Here is a 17122-nt window from a genome sequence, read left to right as displayed (position 1 = left end):
AATCGCATTATTTTAAATAAGGAATCAATTTACAAATAGTTTGGAAAGGGTTTTCATGGGTATAGGGCTTAGAGTTGAGGTATCAGTGTTACTTAAGACTTGTCACATTCTCTAGAATCAGTGAACCTGTTAAACACATGGTAATACTATCTTTTCCCCTTATAGATAGTGTGAAAATTCAGCAATGAATACCTTTTTTTCTAGAGTTGGAAAAATGCTAATATATATCTCTCTGTATAGTTGTTCTGACACATACCTAAAATACTGGAGTTCAAGCTATAGATATAGATATACTTTGATATAGACTTTACAAAGCTATGTAATCTACATGCTGAGAGAGCATAATCACACCTTGATTTAAAAGTGAGTTTAGTACTGTATATCACTAATGTTGGTATTCTTAGATTATGTTTTCTTTAGTCCTTGATGTAAATTACAAAGGGGATGACTGTATGTTACCTGGTTAGTTATAAAGCCTCACAGAAAAAATGCAGTTATGCCCATATAGCCATATTCAAAGTATCTCCTCTCACCTATAGTGCTTCTTTATCCTCACACATTTCATTTAGCAGTCATTTATCTGGACTGTACACTAGATGGGCATGTGGCAGAGGCTAGAATCTGTATAACACTCTCTCGTGATGTGTATTACAAAATCTTTTTATAACTAATTAAAAGACAGGAACCATGGCTTTGATAAAAGAAAGATGCTCATGGGTGCATCTAGCCAATAACAGAAAGCCTGCTTTCCATGTAATTTGTCTGGCATTAATTTGTTCTTACTGAAGTTGGTTAAAATTATCTCATACCAAAGAAACAGGAGCAGAAAAAAGCATAAAAGTTGCCTCTACAAAGGCTAATTTACTTCCATGTAAATACTACATCCATACTACTGCATGAAAAATATTTTTGTTCACTTGGAAAATCAGTCCTGCCTAATGTCAGGAATTTACTTACAGAACAATATATTGTACATTACAGGAGAGCATGATTTTCACCTCCCACCCATTTTCTTTTTTTTCTTTTTTTTTTGCTTGTAATCTCATTTTCAATTTATTTTGCAACTCAACAGAACTTTAAAACTTGTTCTTTGTAGAAAATCATTACTCTACTTTGATATCAGGAAATTGTCCTAGATATGTATCCAGCGTTAACAATGACCCATCCACCAGTTTTTGATGGAAGTCTTCCCAAAGTTCATCACATTTCTGAAAAGGTAGAAAGGAGAAAAATGTACTTAGTAGTTTAATGGCACTCTAAATATAAAAGAAATACAAATGTAATTGGCAAAGATTCATCTTTCTCAAGTTTTAAAATGTTCTTTATGAAAATAAATCAGAGCCTAAACATAAGGTGAATGAAAAGGAATACCTTGATATTGCAAGTTTAATTCACAACAAAATAAGATTGAACTTAGTATTTAGTTTGTGTTTTCATTATTTCAAATAATAAGTGCTATTTGAAAATAAGGATGTCATGGATTCAAGGTGCTCCTTGGGGTTCCAGGTCCCTGAGAGTCAGTAACACAGAATCTGAACCTGTCATAACTCTTGTGTCTAAGTATGTTCACTGATGATAAACAGAGAAAAGAAGTACAACAAAAAAATAGAAGAGAAAATAAAGGGAAAGGTCTTTCCATCTCATTCTTTTTGTGCCATTAAGGTACATTTGATGGAATGGTGGATGCAGACAAGAACTCTACCTTGTGCTGCTGGAGAACTGGAATGACGGATAGGAAACATCTCAACATCAGCTGGCAAAATAAACAAAATCTGCACCCACCACCCTCCTCTGCCCTGAAGGTACAGTGCTTTTCCTCAGTCCCCTTTGGAGCTCAGGGCTAGTCACCAGGAGAAACCCCCTGTAGTTTTCTGACTTTCATGAACATATTAATGCAGCTCATGTGACAAGGACTCAGTGGGTAAGATTCGTTATTAGAAGCAAATCCTGTTACACAGACGTAGTGCTTGAGGTCCTGGATTCTCCACTGAACAAATCATTAGCACATGTTAAACATCCTGATTCCCTCTTTCTTTGCACATTTCAAAAATCACTTAACATCCTTCCCTTTGATGGGAGGGAGGTTGATGGATGTAAGCACTGTTCTGCAGGGCTCTTATCCTCACTGACAAGACTGTAAAACTGTCACATTATATCACAGTATAAGCTGGCTTGTACTGGGCAATTAATTTGTCTATAAATAAGAAACCCAGCCAGTTCTGTAAAACGGCCCCTGGCTTGACAGATAGGAACCTCAACCAATTACGTTCCATCCTAAACTGTAGACATTTTATTGGTCTGGGAGCTGTGCGGTATCAAAGATCAGACCAATGAGCTGTCCAGACTGGGTTTTTCTGGCTTCCTTTATAAAGAGTTCATACAATAAACTCTCTCTATTGCCACATGGGCATTGGAGTGTGTGTTGTCCCTGTCTCCGACCACTGACCCCACAAAACACGTGGCTGTCCCATGTAATAGAAAACTATTCCCAAGTGTTTGTTTTATCATAACCTACTATACGGCATATTATAAATGCTGTGGGATGCCAGCTTTTGGTTCATTCATTTCCTACTCTAACAGTCCCTAATGAATGATTAGAAGCTATTAAACATGTTTAAAAGAAATACCTAATTTATTAACACAGCATTTAATCACAGTGGTCTGCAAAGCATCACAGCATTAGATCATAGCAAACAACTGCCAGTCTTCTGTGTTTGCCGTTGTATCTTGCTGATACGTATTTTGAACAAATTAAAATAATGGAGATTCTGAAAGCTAATGGACTGAAACAACATTGCTGAAGGATTCTTTAAGCCATCATCTTTCCTACCATACAGAAAAAGGTCTTTTAAGTGGATCCCTTTTAGAATGATCATTTATAACCTAAACTGAACAGATACATAATTATTTTTTACTTTAGGCTGAGCTCACAGAATTACAGAATCACAGAATCAACTAGCTTGGAAAAGATCTTTGAGATCATCAAGTCTAACCTATGACCTAACACCACCTTATGAATTATAACATGGCACTAAGTGCCACATCCAGTCTTTTCTTAAACACCTCCTGAGATGGTAACACTACCACCTCCCTGGGCAGGTGATTCTGATGCCAAATCACTTCTGTGAAAAAATTCTTCTTAATGTCCAGCCTAAACTTCCCCTGACATAGTTTAAGGCCGTGTTCTCTTGTCCTGTTCCTGGTTTCCTAGGTGAAAAGACTGACCCTCACTTGGGTACAACCTCCTTTCAAGCAGTTGTAGAGAGTGAAAAGATCTCCCCTGAGCCTCCAGCAGCCTTGTTGCCCTTCTCTGGACAGACTCCAGCATCTGAACATCCTTCTAAATTGAAGGGTCCAGACCTGGACACAGAACTCAAGTTATGGCCTCACCAGTGCTGAGTACTCCCCTGGTCCTGCTGGACACACTATTGCCAGGATGCCATTGGCTTTCTTGACCACGTGGGCATGCTGCTGGCTCATGTTCAGGCTGCTGCCAATCAGTACACTCAGGTCCTTTTCTGCCTGGCCTCTGTCCAGCCTTTCTGTCCTCAGCCTGTCGTGCTGCAGGGGGTTGTTGTGGCCAAAGTGCAGGACCTGACACTTGATCTTGTTAAACCTCATATTGTTGGATTCATCCCATTGATCCAGCCCATCCTGGTTGCTCCTGCACAGCTCTCCTACCCTCCAGTAGATTGACACTAGCACCCAACTTGGTGTCATCTGCAAATCTGGTAATAGTAGACTTAATCCCTTCATCCAGATCATCAATAAAGATCTTAAACAGGATTGGGCCCATACACAGATCCCTGAGGGACGCCACTAGTGACGGGCCACCAACTGGAGACAGCACCATTCGCCACCACTCTCTGAGCCCAGCCATCCAGCCAGTTCTTAACCCAGTGAAGAGTGCACTTGTCCAAACCATGGGCTGCCAGCTTTTTCCAGGATTATTCCATGGGAGATAGTGTTGAAGGCTTTGCTCAGTCCAGGTAGACAACATCGACAGCCTTCCCCTCATCCACCAGGTGGGTCACCTGGTCATAAAAAGAGATCAGGTTGGTTAGGCAGGACCTGCCTCTCCCAAATTCATCTGGCTGGGTCTGATCCCCAGACCATCCCTGTAGGTGCTGTGTGATCACACTCAAGATGATCTGTTCCATAACTGTGCCAGGCATCGATGTCAGGTTGAGAGATCTGTAGTTTCCTGGATCCTCCTTTCAGTCGTTATGGATGGGTATCACACTGGCTAGCTTCCAGTCATCTGGGAGCTCCTGAATAACCAAGACTGATGATAAATGATGAAAAGCAGCTTAGTGAGCTCTTCTGCCAGCTCCCTCATCACTCAGGATGGATCCCATCTGGTCTCACAGGCTCCTGAACATCAAAATGGCTCAGCAGGTCCATCAGGATTATAGGGGATCTATTCTGTTTCCTGTCCCAATCTACTAGCTCAAGAGGTCATCTGTCCTGAGGATGACCTGTCTTATTGTTAACAGTTGTGGCAAAGAAGGTGTTAAGTACCTCAGCATTTTCCTCATCTTTGGTAACGATATTCCCCACCATGTCCAATAAAGAATGGAAGTTTTTCTTGGTCCTTCTTTCGATATTAATATATTTATAAAACCACTTTTAATTATCCTTTATAGAAGTGACCAGGTTAAGTTCTAACAGAGCTTTTGCCACTCTAATTGATGCATAAATCTACATTTGTGATTATGTACCAAAAAAATTCAGGAGATTTTGTAATATTGCCCGTAATTCTCTTATTAAGAACACACACCTAGAATTTATCTTTACATGTAATAGAGCTTAAGAGCCAAATTTTGATGCTTTCATACTCAACTAAAATTTTCTGAGAGTAAAATCTAATAGTCTACAGATAAAAGATAAGGTGTTACAGCAAGATGCAACATGAGATTTTCCTGCTGTTTAACATAAACAATATTAAAAAACCTAAATCAATCAAACAAAAAAATATTAAATTAGGCAGCTTGGAAGTTAGGTACTTTTAAAATCAAAACCCTTTGCAGCAGGGAAGTGTAGGAGAAGACAACCATAGAGAAGAAAAGCAATCTGTACATGGCTCTGTATTCAGGTTTACTGTTAACTGTATTATCAAGGAAGCCTTGCAAAATGAATGAAATGAATGCCAGGTGATTAAAAGCTTCATTGACAACCATTTGCACTTTCTTGTCACCACCATCACATTTGCTGACAGACTTCCCCCAGAACTGAGGCTCTTTAAGCAGGCAATTTAGAGCACCTCAAGTTAAGTTCCTGCTGTGTTGTCTAGAAAAGCCTATTCTTCTCTTATCACTGGAAGAAGGTAAAAAGTAAAAATAAATAGTGTCCTGAACTCTAATTTGCCTTTAAATTCCATATTCTTCTCAGAGAGAGGTGAGTGTCTCATAAGATATCCTGTTTAGTACCACTGGCTCAACAGTTGTTACATAGCACAAAAGGATAAGCAGCTTTGATAATTTTTAACATTCTTTTGAGCTGAGAATCCTGACTATAAAACTGCATATAAAATACCTTTGTACAAACTCGTCAGTCAAATGCTGTCAGGCCCAGTTGTGCTGACATTATCTGAGTGGGCACTTTTATCAGCTAGTTCATACAACAGACACTGCAAGTGCTGCATCTGGCCAGCAGGAGCTGCATTTCACAAGATCCATAACTTATATGCTGAGAAAACAGGATTTAACATGACATGAAGAACTAAGGTCAATTTTGGGTGCACACTTCTCCATAACAGCTCAGATTAATCCATTTGCATCCAAAATACTTTTTCCGTCTTTCCATGCATCTTACCTCTCCAATCATTTTCACATCTTCACGTCCATACCAGTCTGGCTCATACACTTCATGGAGAGACTCTGTAAGCTTCTTTGAGGCATCTTGCATTCCTGCAGTTAGACAGAAAGAGGAACATGTAACTGCAAACTGCAAGAAGTAGTTGCTAAATATCTTTATTTTCAGACACATATACCCACTATGCTATTCTCTCTGGCAAATTTAGAAAAGAGATACCTGAACATGGGGAGAGCACTGTAATGGACGTGGTTTTATGAAGAATCTTGTATGGTCACCCAGTAGGTTTAGAGGTTTGTGGAGCCCCGTGCCTATTTATGTTTGCAACAGGGTGGTGCCTGCAGAGGATTGTGTGAAGCCAAACTGATCAGTCACTTTTGGAGCTCTTGCTACCACAGGTGGAACAAAAACTGGGACTATTGATGCTTATCACTCTGGTTTAAATGTAAAATAGCTTCAATGACATTATGAGAAAGGGTCTAAATCTATCTTCAGTGAGATCAGTTTGACCCCAATGAAAAAATAAACACCCTCAGTGAAGGCATTGGGGTTTGCATTTTGATACAGCACGAATCCATTTGATTCTGAGTATGGTTCTGAATCCAGTGAAACCAAACTCTTCTCACCTAACATTCTAAGAGTTCAGAAAAAGTAATTTTAAAATGACAACTTTTATTTCAACTTCTTTGCAAAATCTCAATACTTGAATTTCTTACTTAGCATTAATTTTTTTTTCTTAAAAAAACACATATTTTTTCTTGAAAACATCTCTAAGTATGATCTTTAGATTTTACTGCTCAGTGAATGAATTTAGGAATAACATCAATATTTTCGTTTTCTGCACAAAGAAACATTCACAAGTGCAAAAGGAAAACTAATTTGGAACTTGAATGTGTAGAAGACCAGACTCGATCTAGTCAGTTGGCATTCCATCATGCACTCCAAAAATACATGCTGTAAATATGAGAGGAAAATAAATAGAGGGATGCACACTTCCTAATAAGAAAATAGTAGTCTATGGAATGGATAGAATAGGACAACAGATACTGAAAAAGCTGAAAGTACATGCTTGTTCTCAGTCCTTGAGTACAAAAGAGAGAATGGCATGGGGGAGAACAAGTATAAAGGAAATACTGGTGTTTAGAGGGTACAAGCTTTCACTCTTAAATCAAAAGGTACTGAGCCAAAACAGAATATCTGATCTCTTCAGAAATTGTCTTGGGGATGGTTTTTAATGACAGAGCTCATCTTAGACTATTAGGATAGCACAAGAATTAAGATGTATTTCTTCCTTTTCTCCTTCATGGTTAATTCTTAGGATAATGTATCTCCAGCTAAGAAAGTGTTCTCCTGAATAAAAAGGATTTTTTTTTTTGCCTTAGAAGACACCAAATTACAATAAAATACAGATTATCTTCACATATATTTTCAGGCAGGATTCATTTAAAATCTTTAATGTTGCTGCAAATTAATCAACTCAAGAGATAAGGCAAAACCAACAGAGAATCTCTTTGCTTAAGAAGGCTGATTCTCTCCAATCAGGGTGAACATACAAACCAGGAGGGTTTGTTCATCCCTGCTCACACTTGATCCTTTCTGATACCTGAACTTCTGCCCTTAAGCACTCTGAGTGGTAAACCTGTGGCAGTGGTTCCTGCGGCAGGCAGGTTAGCATAGCTGCTAGATAATCCCTGCTGCAGCTTGCACTCAGCTTGGTCACAGACCATGTTGACACCTTTTCCTAGACTTTCTTTCTTAAGTACAACAGGACTCAGGCATGTATCTGTTTAAGAGAATAAGTAAAACACACCTAATGTGCCATGCTTGAGTTATATCAAAACTGCACCAACTTTTACACTTTTTTCTGTTCTGAGAATTGGATAATCCTCCATTCCACCAAATTGCTGTAAAAAACATCAGTCAAATACAGCTGCAGTGACAGGCAAGTGGGCAGTAAAGTGTTTGGCTTTTTAAGTCAGGGGCTTCAATCTGCAATTTCCAGGCTAATATCATCCATCCTACTCCCTCTGACTGCATCTATACCAGGTTTACTGCAATACACCAAATGAGTGAAAAGGTAAATACCAATCCAGTGAATTCCCATTCTTTTTCATACCTCTGGACATAAAATTACAGTGTCCAATGATTTTTTGTTTGGCAGGTTTTCACATAGAGTTATTCCTTACACACTGATATCTTTTATGTATTATTCAGCACTAAATTTAAGAGGATTAGTATCTTAGTCATAGACTGCAGGCTCTTTCTCTTGTCTGTTTTTAACTGCTATCACTGAGAAAGATAAATTATTAAAAGCAAGTCATTAAAGTACTAAGAAATATGAAAAGTACTAAGAAATGTGAAAAGATTTTTTACTGCTGATGAACAGTTCGAAATTTATATTTAGTATCAATTGTTTCATTCAGTAGTACTTGTTGGTAATTGGGTCCTTTATTTAATAGCTAAAAGTGCCAAAATATTTGAATCACTTAGGAAAAATGTTGCTAAATAATCCAGTTACTGAAAATTGAGCTTCTCAGATTAAATTATCCCTATTTCTAAGGGAAAAAGTCCCTGTCCCTGGAGCCTCCAAAAAATTCTAGAGGCCTCCTTGTGATAGGGATCCTGGGGGTGGCAGTGCAGTGACATTCCCATTAAGCACACCAGAGAAGGGGGAGGGTAGGCGACTCTTTACCATCACAGTTCCAATATACTCAAGCTCCCGTGGAGAATGAGACAGACCTGGAACAGCATGTTGGCTGTAAAACTCATATACTGTGGGGTCTCCTCACTCCTCTGCAGGGTAATCTAGCCTGAATGATGGAGAAATTTCCATTTTCCTGATGGGGTGCAACATCTTGGTCTGGCTTTTAATATTACTTATGTGGTTCTTCAGGGAAATGACCTGCCCTGCCATAAGAGTTGTATTTGTTATTGCTAGTAATTCACTGGAGTTTCCACTGGAACAAGTCAATAATTTCATTATTCATGAATAAATTATGCAGAAAGATGATTAATACTTCTATGGATTTTAAGAAATTACATGACTGATTTTAAGATTTCTCTGTCTGAAGGATATGGGCAGTTCTGTCAGCCACAGACTGACAACTAGGCAGCAGAACTGCTTAGAAATCTGAAAAATATCCCCTCCCCTTCCTGTACACCAGTTACTCTTTATCACTTCATTAAACCACCTGAAGAGTATGGTGCTTTCTTTTCCTCATGCAGGACTACTTTTTACCTCTGTCACCTTGCCACCTGCATGAAGATCCATGTTTATTCTTCCCCATCTGCACTGGTACTTGCAAAGAGCTTGGGGTAGAAAATGGGTGACTGATTTAGGGTTTCTATAACAATTGGGCCCATAAAACCATTCAAGTCCCATCACAGCTCTCAAAAGCTTAAAAGCAAATCATGAAGTATAAAACCCCGATACATACTGGCAAGGAGACTGGAAGACACATAAGACTGAGGCATGAGATGACTAAGACTATGGGGGATAGCACACAATCCCATCAGTACGAACACCACTGATACACAGCAGACATTAAACTATCATGCAACTGAAATAAAATGGCACATAAAAGCCATTCACAATTTCAACAGCTTTATGGCATGGTTCGTCTGATTCCTTGAATAGCCAGCAAGACAGATCAAGATCCAGCTAAGACTAAGAAGCATCAGTGATCAAGAGAAGGAATCTGAATACAGCAAAAATTCTTTTAAGAATGTGTGATACTAAACTTCAAATTGTGAAGTGTATTAAAATGAAGGGACAGAGGGTCATAATAAGGCTTAATTTACTCTTCCTTGCTTAAATCCCTACCTGTAGTATTGTGTCTACATCTGGAGTCCACAGCACAAGAAAGATGTGGACCTGTTAGAGCAGGTCCAGAGAAGGCCAGAAAGATGTTCAGAGAAATGGAGAACCTTTCCTACAAAGGCAGACGGAGATAGCTGGGGTTGTTCAGCCTGGAGATAAGGCTCTGAGGAGACCTTCTTTTTGCTTGACAGTACTTAATGGGAGCTTATTGAAAAAGAGGGAGAGCAACTTTTTACACAGGTAGACAGTGGTAGGACAAAGGGGAATGAATGCTTTGAAACTAGAAGAGGAGAGGTTTAGATTAGATGTTAGGAAGAAATTCTTTACTCAGAGGGTAGTGAAACACTGGAACAGGTAGCCCAAAGAAGTGGATGCCCCATCCTTGGAAGTGTTCAAGGTCAGGTTGGATTGGGCTCTGAGTAACCTAGTCTAGTGAGTGGCATTCCTGACTATGGCAGGGGGATTTGAACTAGATAATCTATAAGGTCCTTTCCAACCCAAACCATTCTATGATTCTATGAAATCCTGCCTAGATTTGTACTTCCTACTTCCAGTATCAAGCCACTCAGAAGTCATGCAGCAAAATGAAACTTATTACTGAAGTTAAAATCCCAAAACCCTTTAAAATGAACTGCTTCTCTCATACATCCAAGAGTATTAGGATGTCAAGTGCATTATTTTCCAATAATTCCAATATATGCGGTTATATGATTGACCTTTTTTCCTGCAAAATGAGCCCCTGATGACAGCATGACTCCAAGTCTCTGACATCTTTGGTGCAAAAATCCCACTCAAGTGCTTAAATATGAGGATTACCATGTTTTGTGCATAGATAACTCAAAAATCTTTTAGTGATAGCAGTCATTCAAAGAATTGCAACAAAGACACTGTAGCAGGTGCTTCAGTCATTCAAAATCTGGTCTTTGGCACTACTGACCTAGTCATCTTTGAGGGAGCCTCAGCCAGAGCTGTGTATTGTGCTCTACTGGCTCAGGTTGTGTGCTCACTCCACAGCAGCAATGTGTGCCAATATGTGTGCCAAGGATGTTGTCTTTGACATTTTTAAGGCTCTCATGAGTGCTTTTGACTGGATTTTTTTTTAAGACATGTAGATAATAAGGTGCTATCAAACACTTTTCCTTCTGAGTAAGAAAGTCAGTCCAAATTACTTAAAGGCAGCAAAAAGAAAATGATGCTTAACAGAAAAGCATAGCTAAAAAGGCAAAACTTAAACAGTGGAAAATTTTACACAAAGATAAACACAATATTTGGTGAAAAAAGTAGTCCATTGGAGAGTAGAAGAGCAAAAGGACCGTTAGTGTAGAGTACTAGGAAAAGAAGAGAACGATGAAGAAAGAAGATGAAACAGAGAGAAGTGCTGTTATCACCAATACAGAAATCAAGGCAGGGTGTAAACAGTCAGCTTACATGACAGATAAAACATCTAGCAAACAAACAGCATCATCCTACTGCTTCTGAATAACCACCATACAATGTGTGTGGGAAAGAGAAAAAACTCTGAAAGCAAAATTAGCATTCAGTGTGTTCCCCCCAAAAAATCAATGCTATAATTTCCTCTAAGAACAAAAGACATTAGTGCAAATTTGTCTGGTATGGAATTTTCCTTCGGCAGTCCATCCAGAAAAGAATAGATGGTCAAAGACAGTAAGCTACTGCTTTGCTTCCCATTTTATAATTTGCATCAAAAAGAGCTTTCTTACCTGCCCGTGAACAGGTGATGATGTTACTATGACAGTGACTTCCAGGGATGTTAATACTCATTTGCAAAATTTTCCCTACTGGACTGGAACCAGGTTAAAAATATACACACACATACATACTTATCATATATTTATATTTATCTCAAGAAGCTACTGTCTCTTAATCAGTCATCAACTCTCATTCCCTTCCATTTAGCCTCCAACTCCTCCAAAGAGTGGTGGCACGAGAAAGAGAACACTTTGCATACAGTGCTCTGTTGAGTGTGCTGGATTTACAAATGTCTAGTAGGATTTGAATGACTGTTTACTTGTCTCTGATATTTTAGCACTGGTTACTGACTTCTGTTACTTAGATTTTCAATGCAGTATCAAGAGACATCACATTTGACTTTTAAACTTTTAAAAAATTGATTAAGCAGCCAGAAATAGATGAGAAACCACATTATCACAGGAAGTGTGGTTTTGGAGGAAACTTACCATCCAACTAGTAATAACCTGGAAATATTACATTTGTGGAGATCAAGCAATCCCTTGCCTTGCATGAAGTACTTAATATTCTAGCATTTGCAAAGATGAATAACAAGGTACGTAGACCTTGAGGGTGCTGAAAATGCATGCAACATGAGAATCTGGGCAGCAGAGGATGCACATAAAGGACAGTCAAGGATGCAAGACTGTACATACATGAGTTGACATTGAAGGTGCAGAATCCCTAGCATCAGGTTAAAGAGAATCTTACTTGTATTTGTCTTTGTATACTTTAAACAAGCTTACTTGTCTCAATTTTTAAAAAAAGTTTGCTTTATGAAAGCAAGATATGAAACTTAAAAATCACCTTTAATGGCTGCTAAATATCCTCTCAGTTCTCTCTGGAGCCTGGAACCCTCTGCCTGAAAAAGAAGAAAGAAAAAAGCATGGAAGTGAAAACACATGTCAGTTATGTTTAATGCCTTGAAACATGCATGCAGTATGTCTAAAAACAACTAAAAGCAATTTCAGGACCGATCTGATTAACAGTGCCACATGTTGCAAGCATGCACAGATTCATATAAAAAGAGGGCCTGGCAAAAGAGGCTTGCATAGTGTACTTTCTAGGCTAGAATTTCTGGGTTTATTTTATCAATCATCTGTACAGGGAAGAACTCCACAAAAAGAAAGATGTTTTGCAGCTAAGGTGCAGTTCAAGTCAGATGGGCCTATGGCCTAATCTGAAACACAAACAAGTATAATCAAAACCAGTGAACTTCCATTGCAAACCACTCAAATGAGGCCAGTCTAGACCTGAAAAAAGTTCTACCCTTACACAAGTTGTTTACTATATTTGGAAACAATTTCCCAAGTATTCTAAAATTTAACATTGTGCAAAGAAATAACTATTTAAAATATAATAACTTTAGTTACTTTGTTTTGCTCGATTAGTGCATCTTGCAGTCTACTGTGAAATCTCAACTCTTTCTTTGGCAAATATATCAAAATTCTCTTTCTTTCACTTATAGCAACAACCTTCTCAGAACAGAGAAAACAATGGATTTTGTTACTTTATCTCTGACTGTGCCACAAGTTGGACTTCACAGTTCCTAGGATTTGCAAAGAAACCTGTGCTACGCACATACTTATTGCTAAAAAGATGCTGCCCAGGACACCTTCAATAGCCTGAAAATTTTTGAAACAGTCCACATTTGCCAGTTTCCAATATTTTTCAAATAATTTATTTAAGCAGTTGGAAACTACAGGACTATCAGCTTGCAGTCACATTTTCTCACATACAACTACACCATATGGAAAAATCAGCAAAATATGACTGATGACTTCAAAATATGCTTTGAAGTTTCATATTTTCCATGTGAAAAACAGAATCTAAAGGGTGCATGTGAATAATGTGATTATTTTAGAAGGCAGAAGGTATAAACTATTATAACTTCACTTAACTCAAAGGATGTCTGATGTCAGTAAAGGATTTGCCATCAGCAGCTTCAACGCTCAGACACAGAGGATCATAAGAAATTCAGTTTGATAGGGGTATCTGATACATAAAATCCATCATAGCTGTAGCCATGTTAAATCAAAATTGTGGTTCTGAAAAAATACTTGTCTCACCGGTACATAGAATACAATGCAGATCGCACCCACCAAACTCACTTCTCCCAGCTTCTTGAAGGGAAGTGTAGGGCTTTAAAATGGGATCATCAACAACCCCCACCCCCATCTCTCAAACTGTAGTGCACTATAAGAAGAGAGCAACTGATTAACCTCCTGGATATATTAAAGAATTTGGACGGTAAAAATGCCTGTGTGGGCCTAGAAAGCAGATTGAATTCACTTTATGGATTCAACAAACAGAAACTTGCTTTTACACTAATTTGATCTGAAACAAGTCACCTACAATGACTTCAGGTCACTACAGTGGTAGTCACTACAGTGTAGTAGTCAGTGTAGGTCACTACAGTGACCTACAGTCACCTACACTTCTCAAATCCATTAATCAACTAAAGTCTGAGCACAGGAATAGACCCACCAGGTTGGTATCTGAAAAGCTGCTGGGTAATAGCAGGTGTGAAAGAGCAGCCAGCCCACCAACCATTCTCTGTTTTGGGACCATATTTGATGCTCCAAGGAAAGGCAACCTCTTCCCCTGCTTTGGAATCAAGGCTCCATATCAAAACAAGTGCAGGGTGAATATCAGTGGATTTAAACTCAGATTTAATTACTTATAGAACAACAGAAAGTTCTCGAGTAGTAGCTTGATGTTGTGTCCTTTAAGAAAATATTATACATACATATAATACAAAATACATACATTTAAATACAGAATACTTTTGTATTTAAATACTTTTAATTTTATTTATTACACTTTAATACTGTTAGCAAAAGATACTACCCTAAAGTGTCATTACAACACATTATTCATGCTACATAACACAACAGAACCTAACTTTATTCTGTGCCCAAGTGGTAGGCATGGGAATATCAGAAGTTGTCTGTTTTCCATGGACCAAGGCTATAAGTGATCAATGCTTCCAGAGAGGAAAGGAGATTATACCCAGGAGCAAATTTCTTGATCTCATGTCTGAAGAGGAGGATCAGCAAATATTTGGCAGAAACTAGATGGAAGTTGCCCTTTTATGCATGCCAGTCTCCTCCTGGGAGGATCCCTTGTACTGTGAGAAGTCACATGAAGGCACAGAAGTTATCTTTTAATTTCATACCTTCTTTGGCCTGAGCTATTGTGGTAAAAATGGAAGGCACAGAAACTTGGTTCTTCATCATAATCCAGCTGAATAGGTGACCATGTAGTAAGAACTTTACTTAGTTATTAAAAAATCTCTGGTGTTCCGGGAACAGCAAACCACAGTTGGAAGGGTGAGAGCATCCTTAGCTGATTTCATGTCCAGTTTTATTCATACACATGATGTTTTATCACTAGGACTAAGCAGCACACCACAAATGTCAGGTAAACACATTGTTCAAACACTATGTTTATAACTATACTGCTGTGCAGCTATACAACTCCTACCCTAAACTGCTATTAGATCTGTTGTGCTTGTTTAGCATTGTGCGTCATCAGGAACTGCTGTTCAGGGAAATGCATGAGAAAAAGTCAAAGTTGTAAAACATGATGTAAATATTTTGCCATACGTGCTGTTATGAGTTCTGACACTTCATTCAAAATAATAATTTTAATATGGATCTCCCTCAGTATAGGTTATTAACAGGCCGCAAACACCTGAAATATCTAAACATGATAGAGTCATATGACTTTTCCCTCATTATCAATTGTGTGATGTGACACTGAAAAGTCCATGAGCAAGGGCCAGCTCCTCCTGAATCTGAGAGATATTCTCTCAGTTTCACTGGCAACAAAATTAGATCCTTTTAAAAATACCAGAAAAAAATCAGCATCAAAAGCCCTCAGCCCTGTGAATTCTGAAAAATGTGCATCTGGTCTACACATTTTCTATAATAAACTCACTATTAGTGAAGACAGATATACTTTTATCACCTAACAGATTAATGAAAATTCCCAAGATGAAAATACTACATTGCTGACTATGCACATCTTGCAAACTGTTACATACAGGTGTTAAAAAGTACTTTTTAAAAGATTGTCATGTATTTAATGTTGTCCCTTTACAGTGTTTACTGGTACACTCCTTCTACTTTCTAGTCTATCAAATGAAAACATCCAGTGGCTCTGAAACCACTGCTCCAAATGCTATCTTCATTAAAGCCATGAATTTTGTTAAATGAGATGCAGCTTCTTGAGAAGAAGATGCATTCTTGAGAGAGAATGAAAAGTAGCTGTCCTTTCACCAATGTTGTATCCCTCTGAAATGAAATTTCCCAAGACAGCGCTGATGCTTCCTTTATAATTTCTTAATTTCTTTCATTTATTCTACATAAGTCAGCAAAATGAATCAGACTTTTATAAGATGTAAGAAACTGCAGAGGAAAGACTTAATGGCAAACTTCTTACAACCAGTTTGTTTGATAACACTATGCATGCTCTACCAGACTCCAGCACCAAAAATCAGTGCTCTTAGCTCACCTGATCAAACTCAGTACACAAATCACCAAAATCTAGTACATAATCTTGTTTCCATAAAAGCAAGGGAGGCATGCCAACAACTCAAACCAACATCCATTTTTGGGAAAGTCAACACAGCTCTTCAAATGATGTCCCAGATAATAGTTTGTTGCTTTGAACAATGTAGCCTATCACCTTTCTACTCTCTGGTCTCATCATATAGTCAGTATTATATAGCTGGTAAAGACACATGCACTCAGTGAGATAAGAAGGTTCAGTGTTTAAGGATCTAGCAATCTACAGCCACAGGCCTTACATGCCCTGACAGCAGCATTAGGCCTTTTCAATACTTCTGATTCTTGGGTATGTTTAGTTTAGGTTTTCTTTCAAATTTGTAGCATTTAAGCATATCTTAGCACTGGAAGTAAGAAAAAGAGCCACAGCATTGTTGGCTGTGTGACTGACAAGACCTAAAAAAAGTTAATGATGAAAACTAAACACCTATAGTTTCCATCTAACCAGCTCTTGCTTCCTGATGGATTAGAAAATCTGTTGCGTCCACTCAGAAATTAAAGATCACCTTGCCTCCACAAAAGTTGTAATTGGATGTCCTATTTGCCAGGAATCATGAATGTACAGTTTTCCAGTCAGAACAGAAGAGTTTGATTTTTTTATCATGTCACATACAGGATGTAAACACAATACATCTTTCCAGGAAAGGTCAGCACATGAATGACATACAAACCCCAAATATATCACTCCAATTTAGTGAGAGGCAAAAGCATTGAAAATATTGAAACTGGAGCATAGGGTAATTAATAACAAATAATAATAATAATAACAACAACTAAAAATGACAATTATTAATGCAATTATCTAATTAATACCGGAATTTCATCATCCCCCTGCTAAAACATCAGAGAAATGTCTGAAAAGAAAACATTTTCTGTATCACCTGGAAGATATTCTTTATTGTAATGTGCTGTTACTTGTCACAGTGTTGAGCAGTGCTGTATCTTTTTTCATAAACACTTTAGGTACTATTTACTGCTAGGTCTTTTACAGAACTATGTAGCATGAATGAAAATAACTATTAAATTAAGAGAAGCTTAACATAATAAAAGGCTACTTGGACAAATCTGTAATTCAATATAAAATCTATCTTCTTTCCAGAGTACTCTATTTTACCATTTATCAATGTCTTGGCTTAAAAGACAGGTGTCTGCTAAGGAAGGCGGGAAC

General features: G+C 38.1%; 1 protein-coding gene across 3 annotated transcripts in view; it reads right to left on the bottom strand.

The window, feature by feature from the left end:
- Window positions 1–17122, bottom strand: part of AMPH (amphiphysin) — a 136514-nt gene that overhangs the window by 41616 nt on the left and 77776 nt on the right. For all 3 annotated transcript variants that reach the window (XM_053935430.1, XM_053935413.1, XM_053935422.1), the window contains exons 3-5: window positions 12191–12245; window positions 5815–5909; window positions 1113–1208 (exon numbers count right to left, since the gene is read on the bottom strand). In XM_053935430.1, the coding sequence (XP_053791405.1) occupies window positions 1113–1208; window positions 5815–5909; window positions 12191–12245 (246 nt within the window). The remainder of the gene's footprint in view (window positions 1–1112; window positions 1209–5814; window positions 5910–12190; window positions 12246–17122) is intronic.

The sequence above is a fragment of the Vidua chalybeata genome, chromosome 1 (assembly GCF_026979565.1).
Source record: "Vidua chalybeata isolate OUT-0048 chromosome 1, bVidCha1 merged haplotype, whole genome shotgun sequence".
Taxonomy (NCBI): Eukaryota; Metazoa; Chordata; class Aves; order Passeriformes; family Viduidae; genus Vidua; species Vidua chalybeata.
Note: the sequence above shows the minus strand (reverse complement) of the source record. Positions and strands in the feature narration are given on the sequence as shown.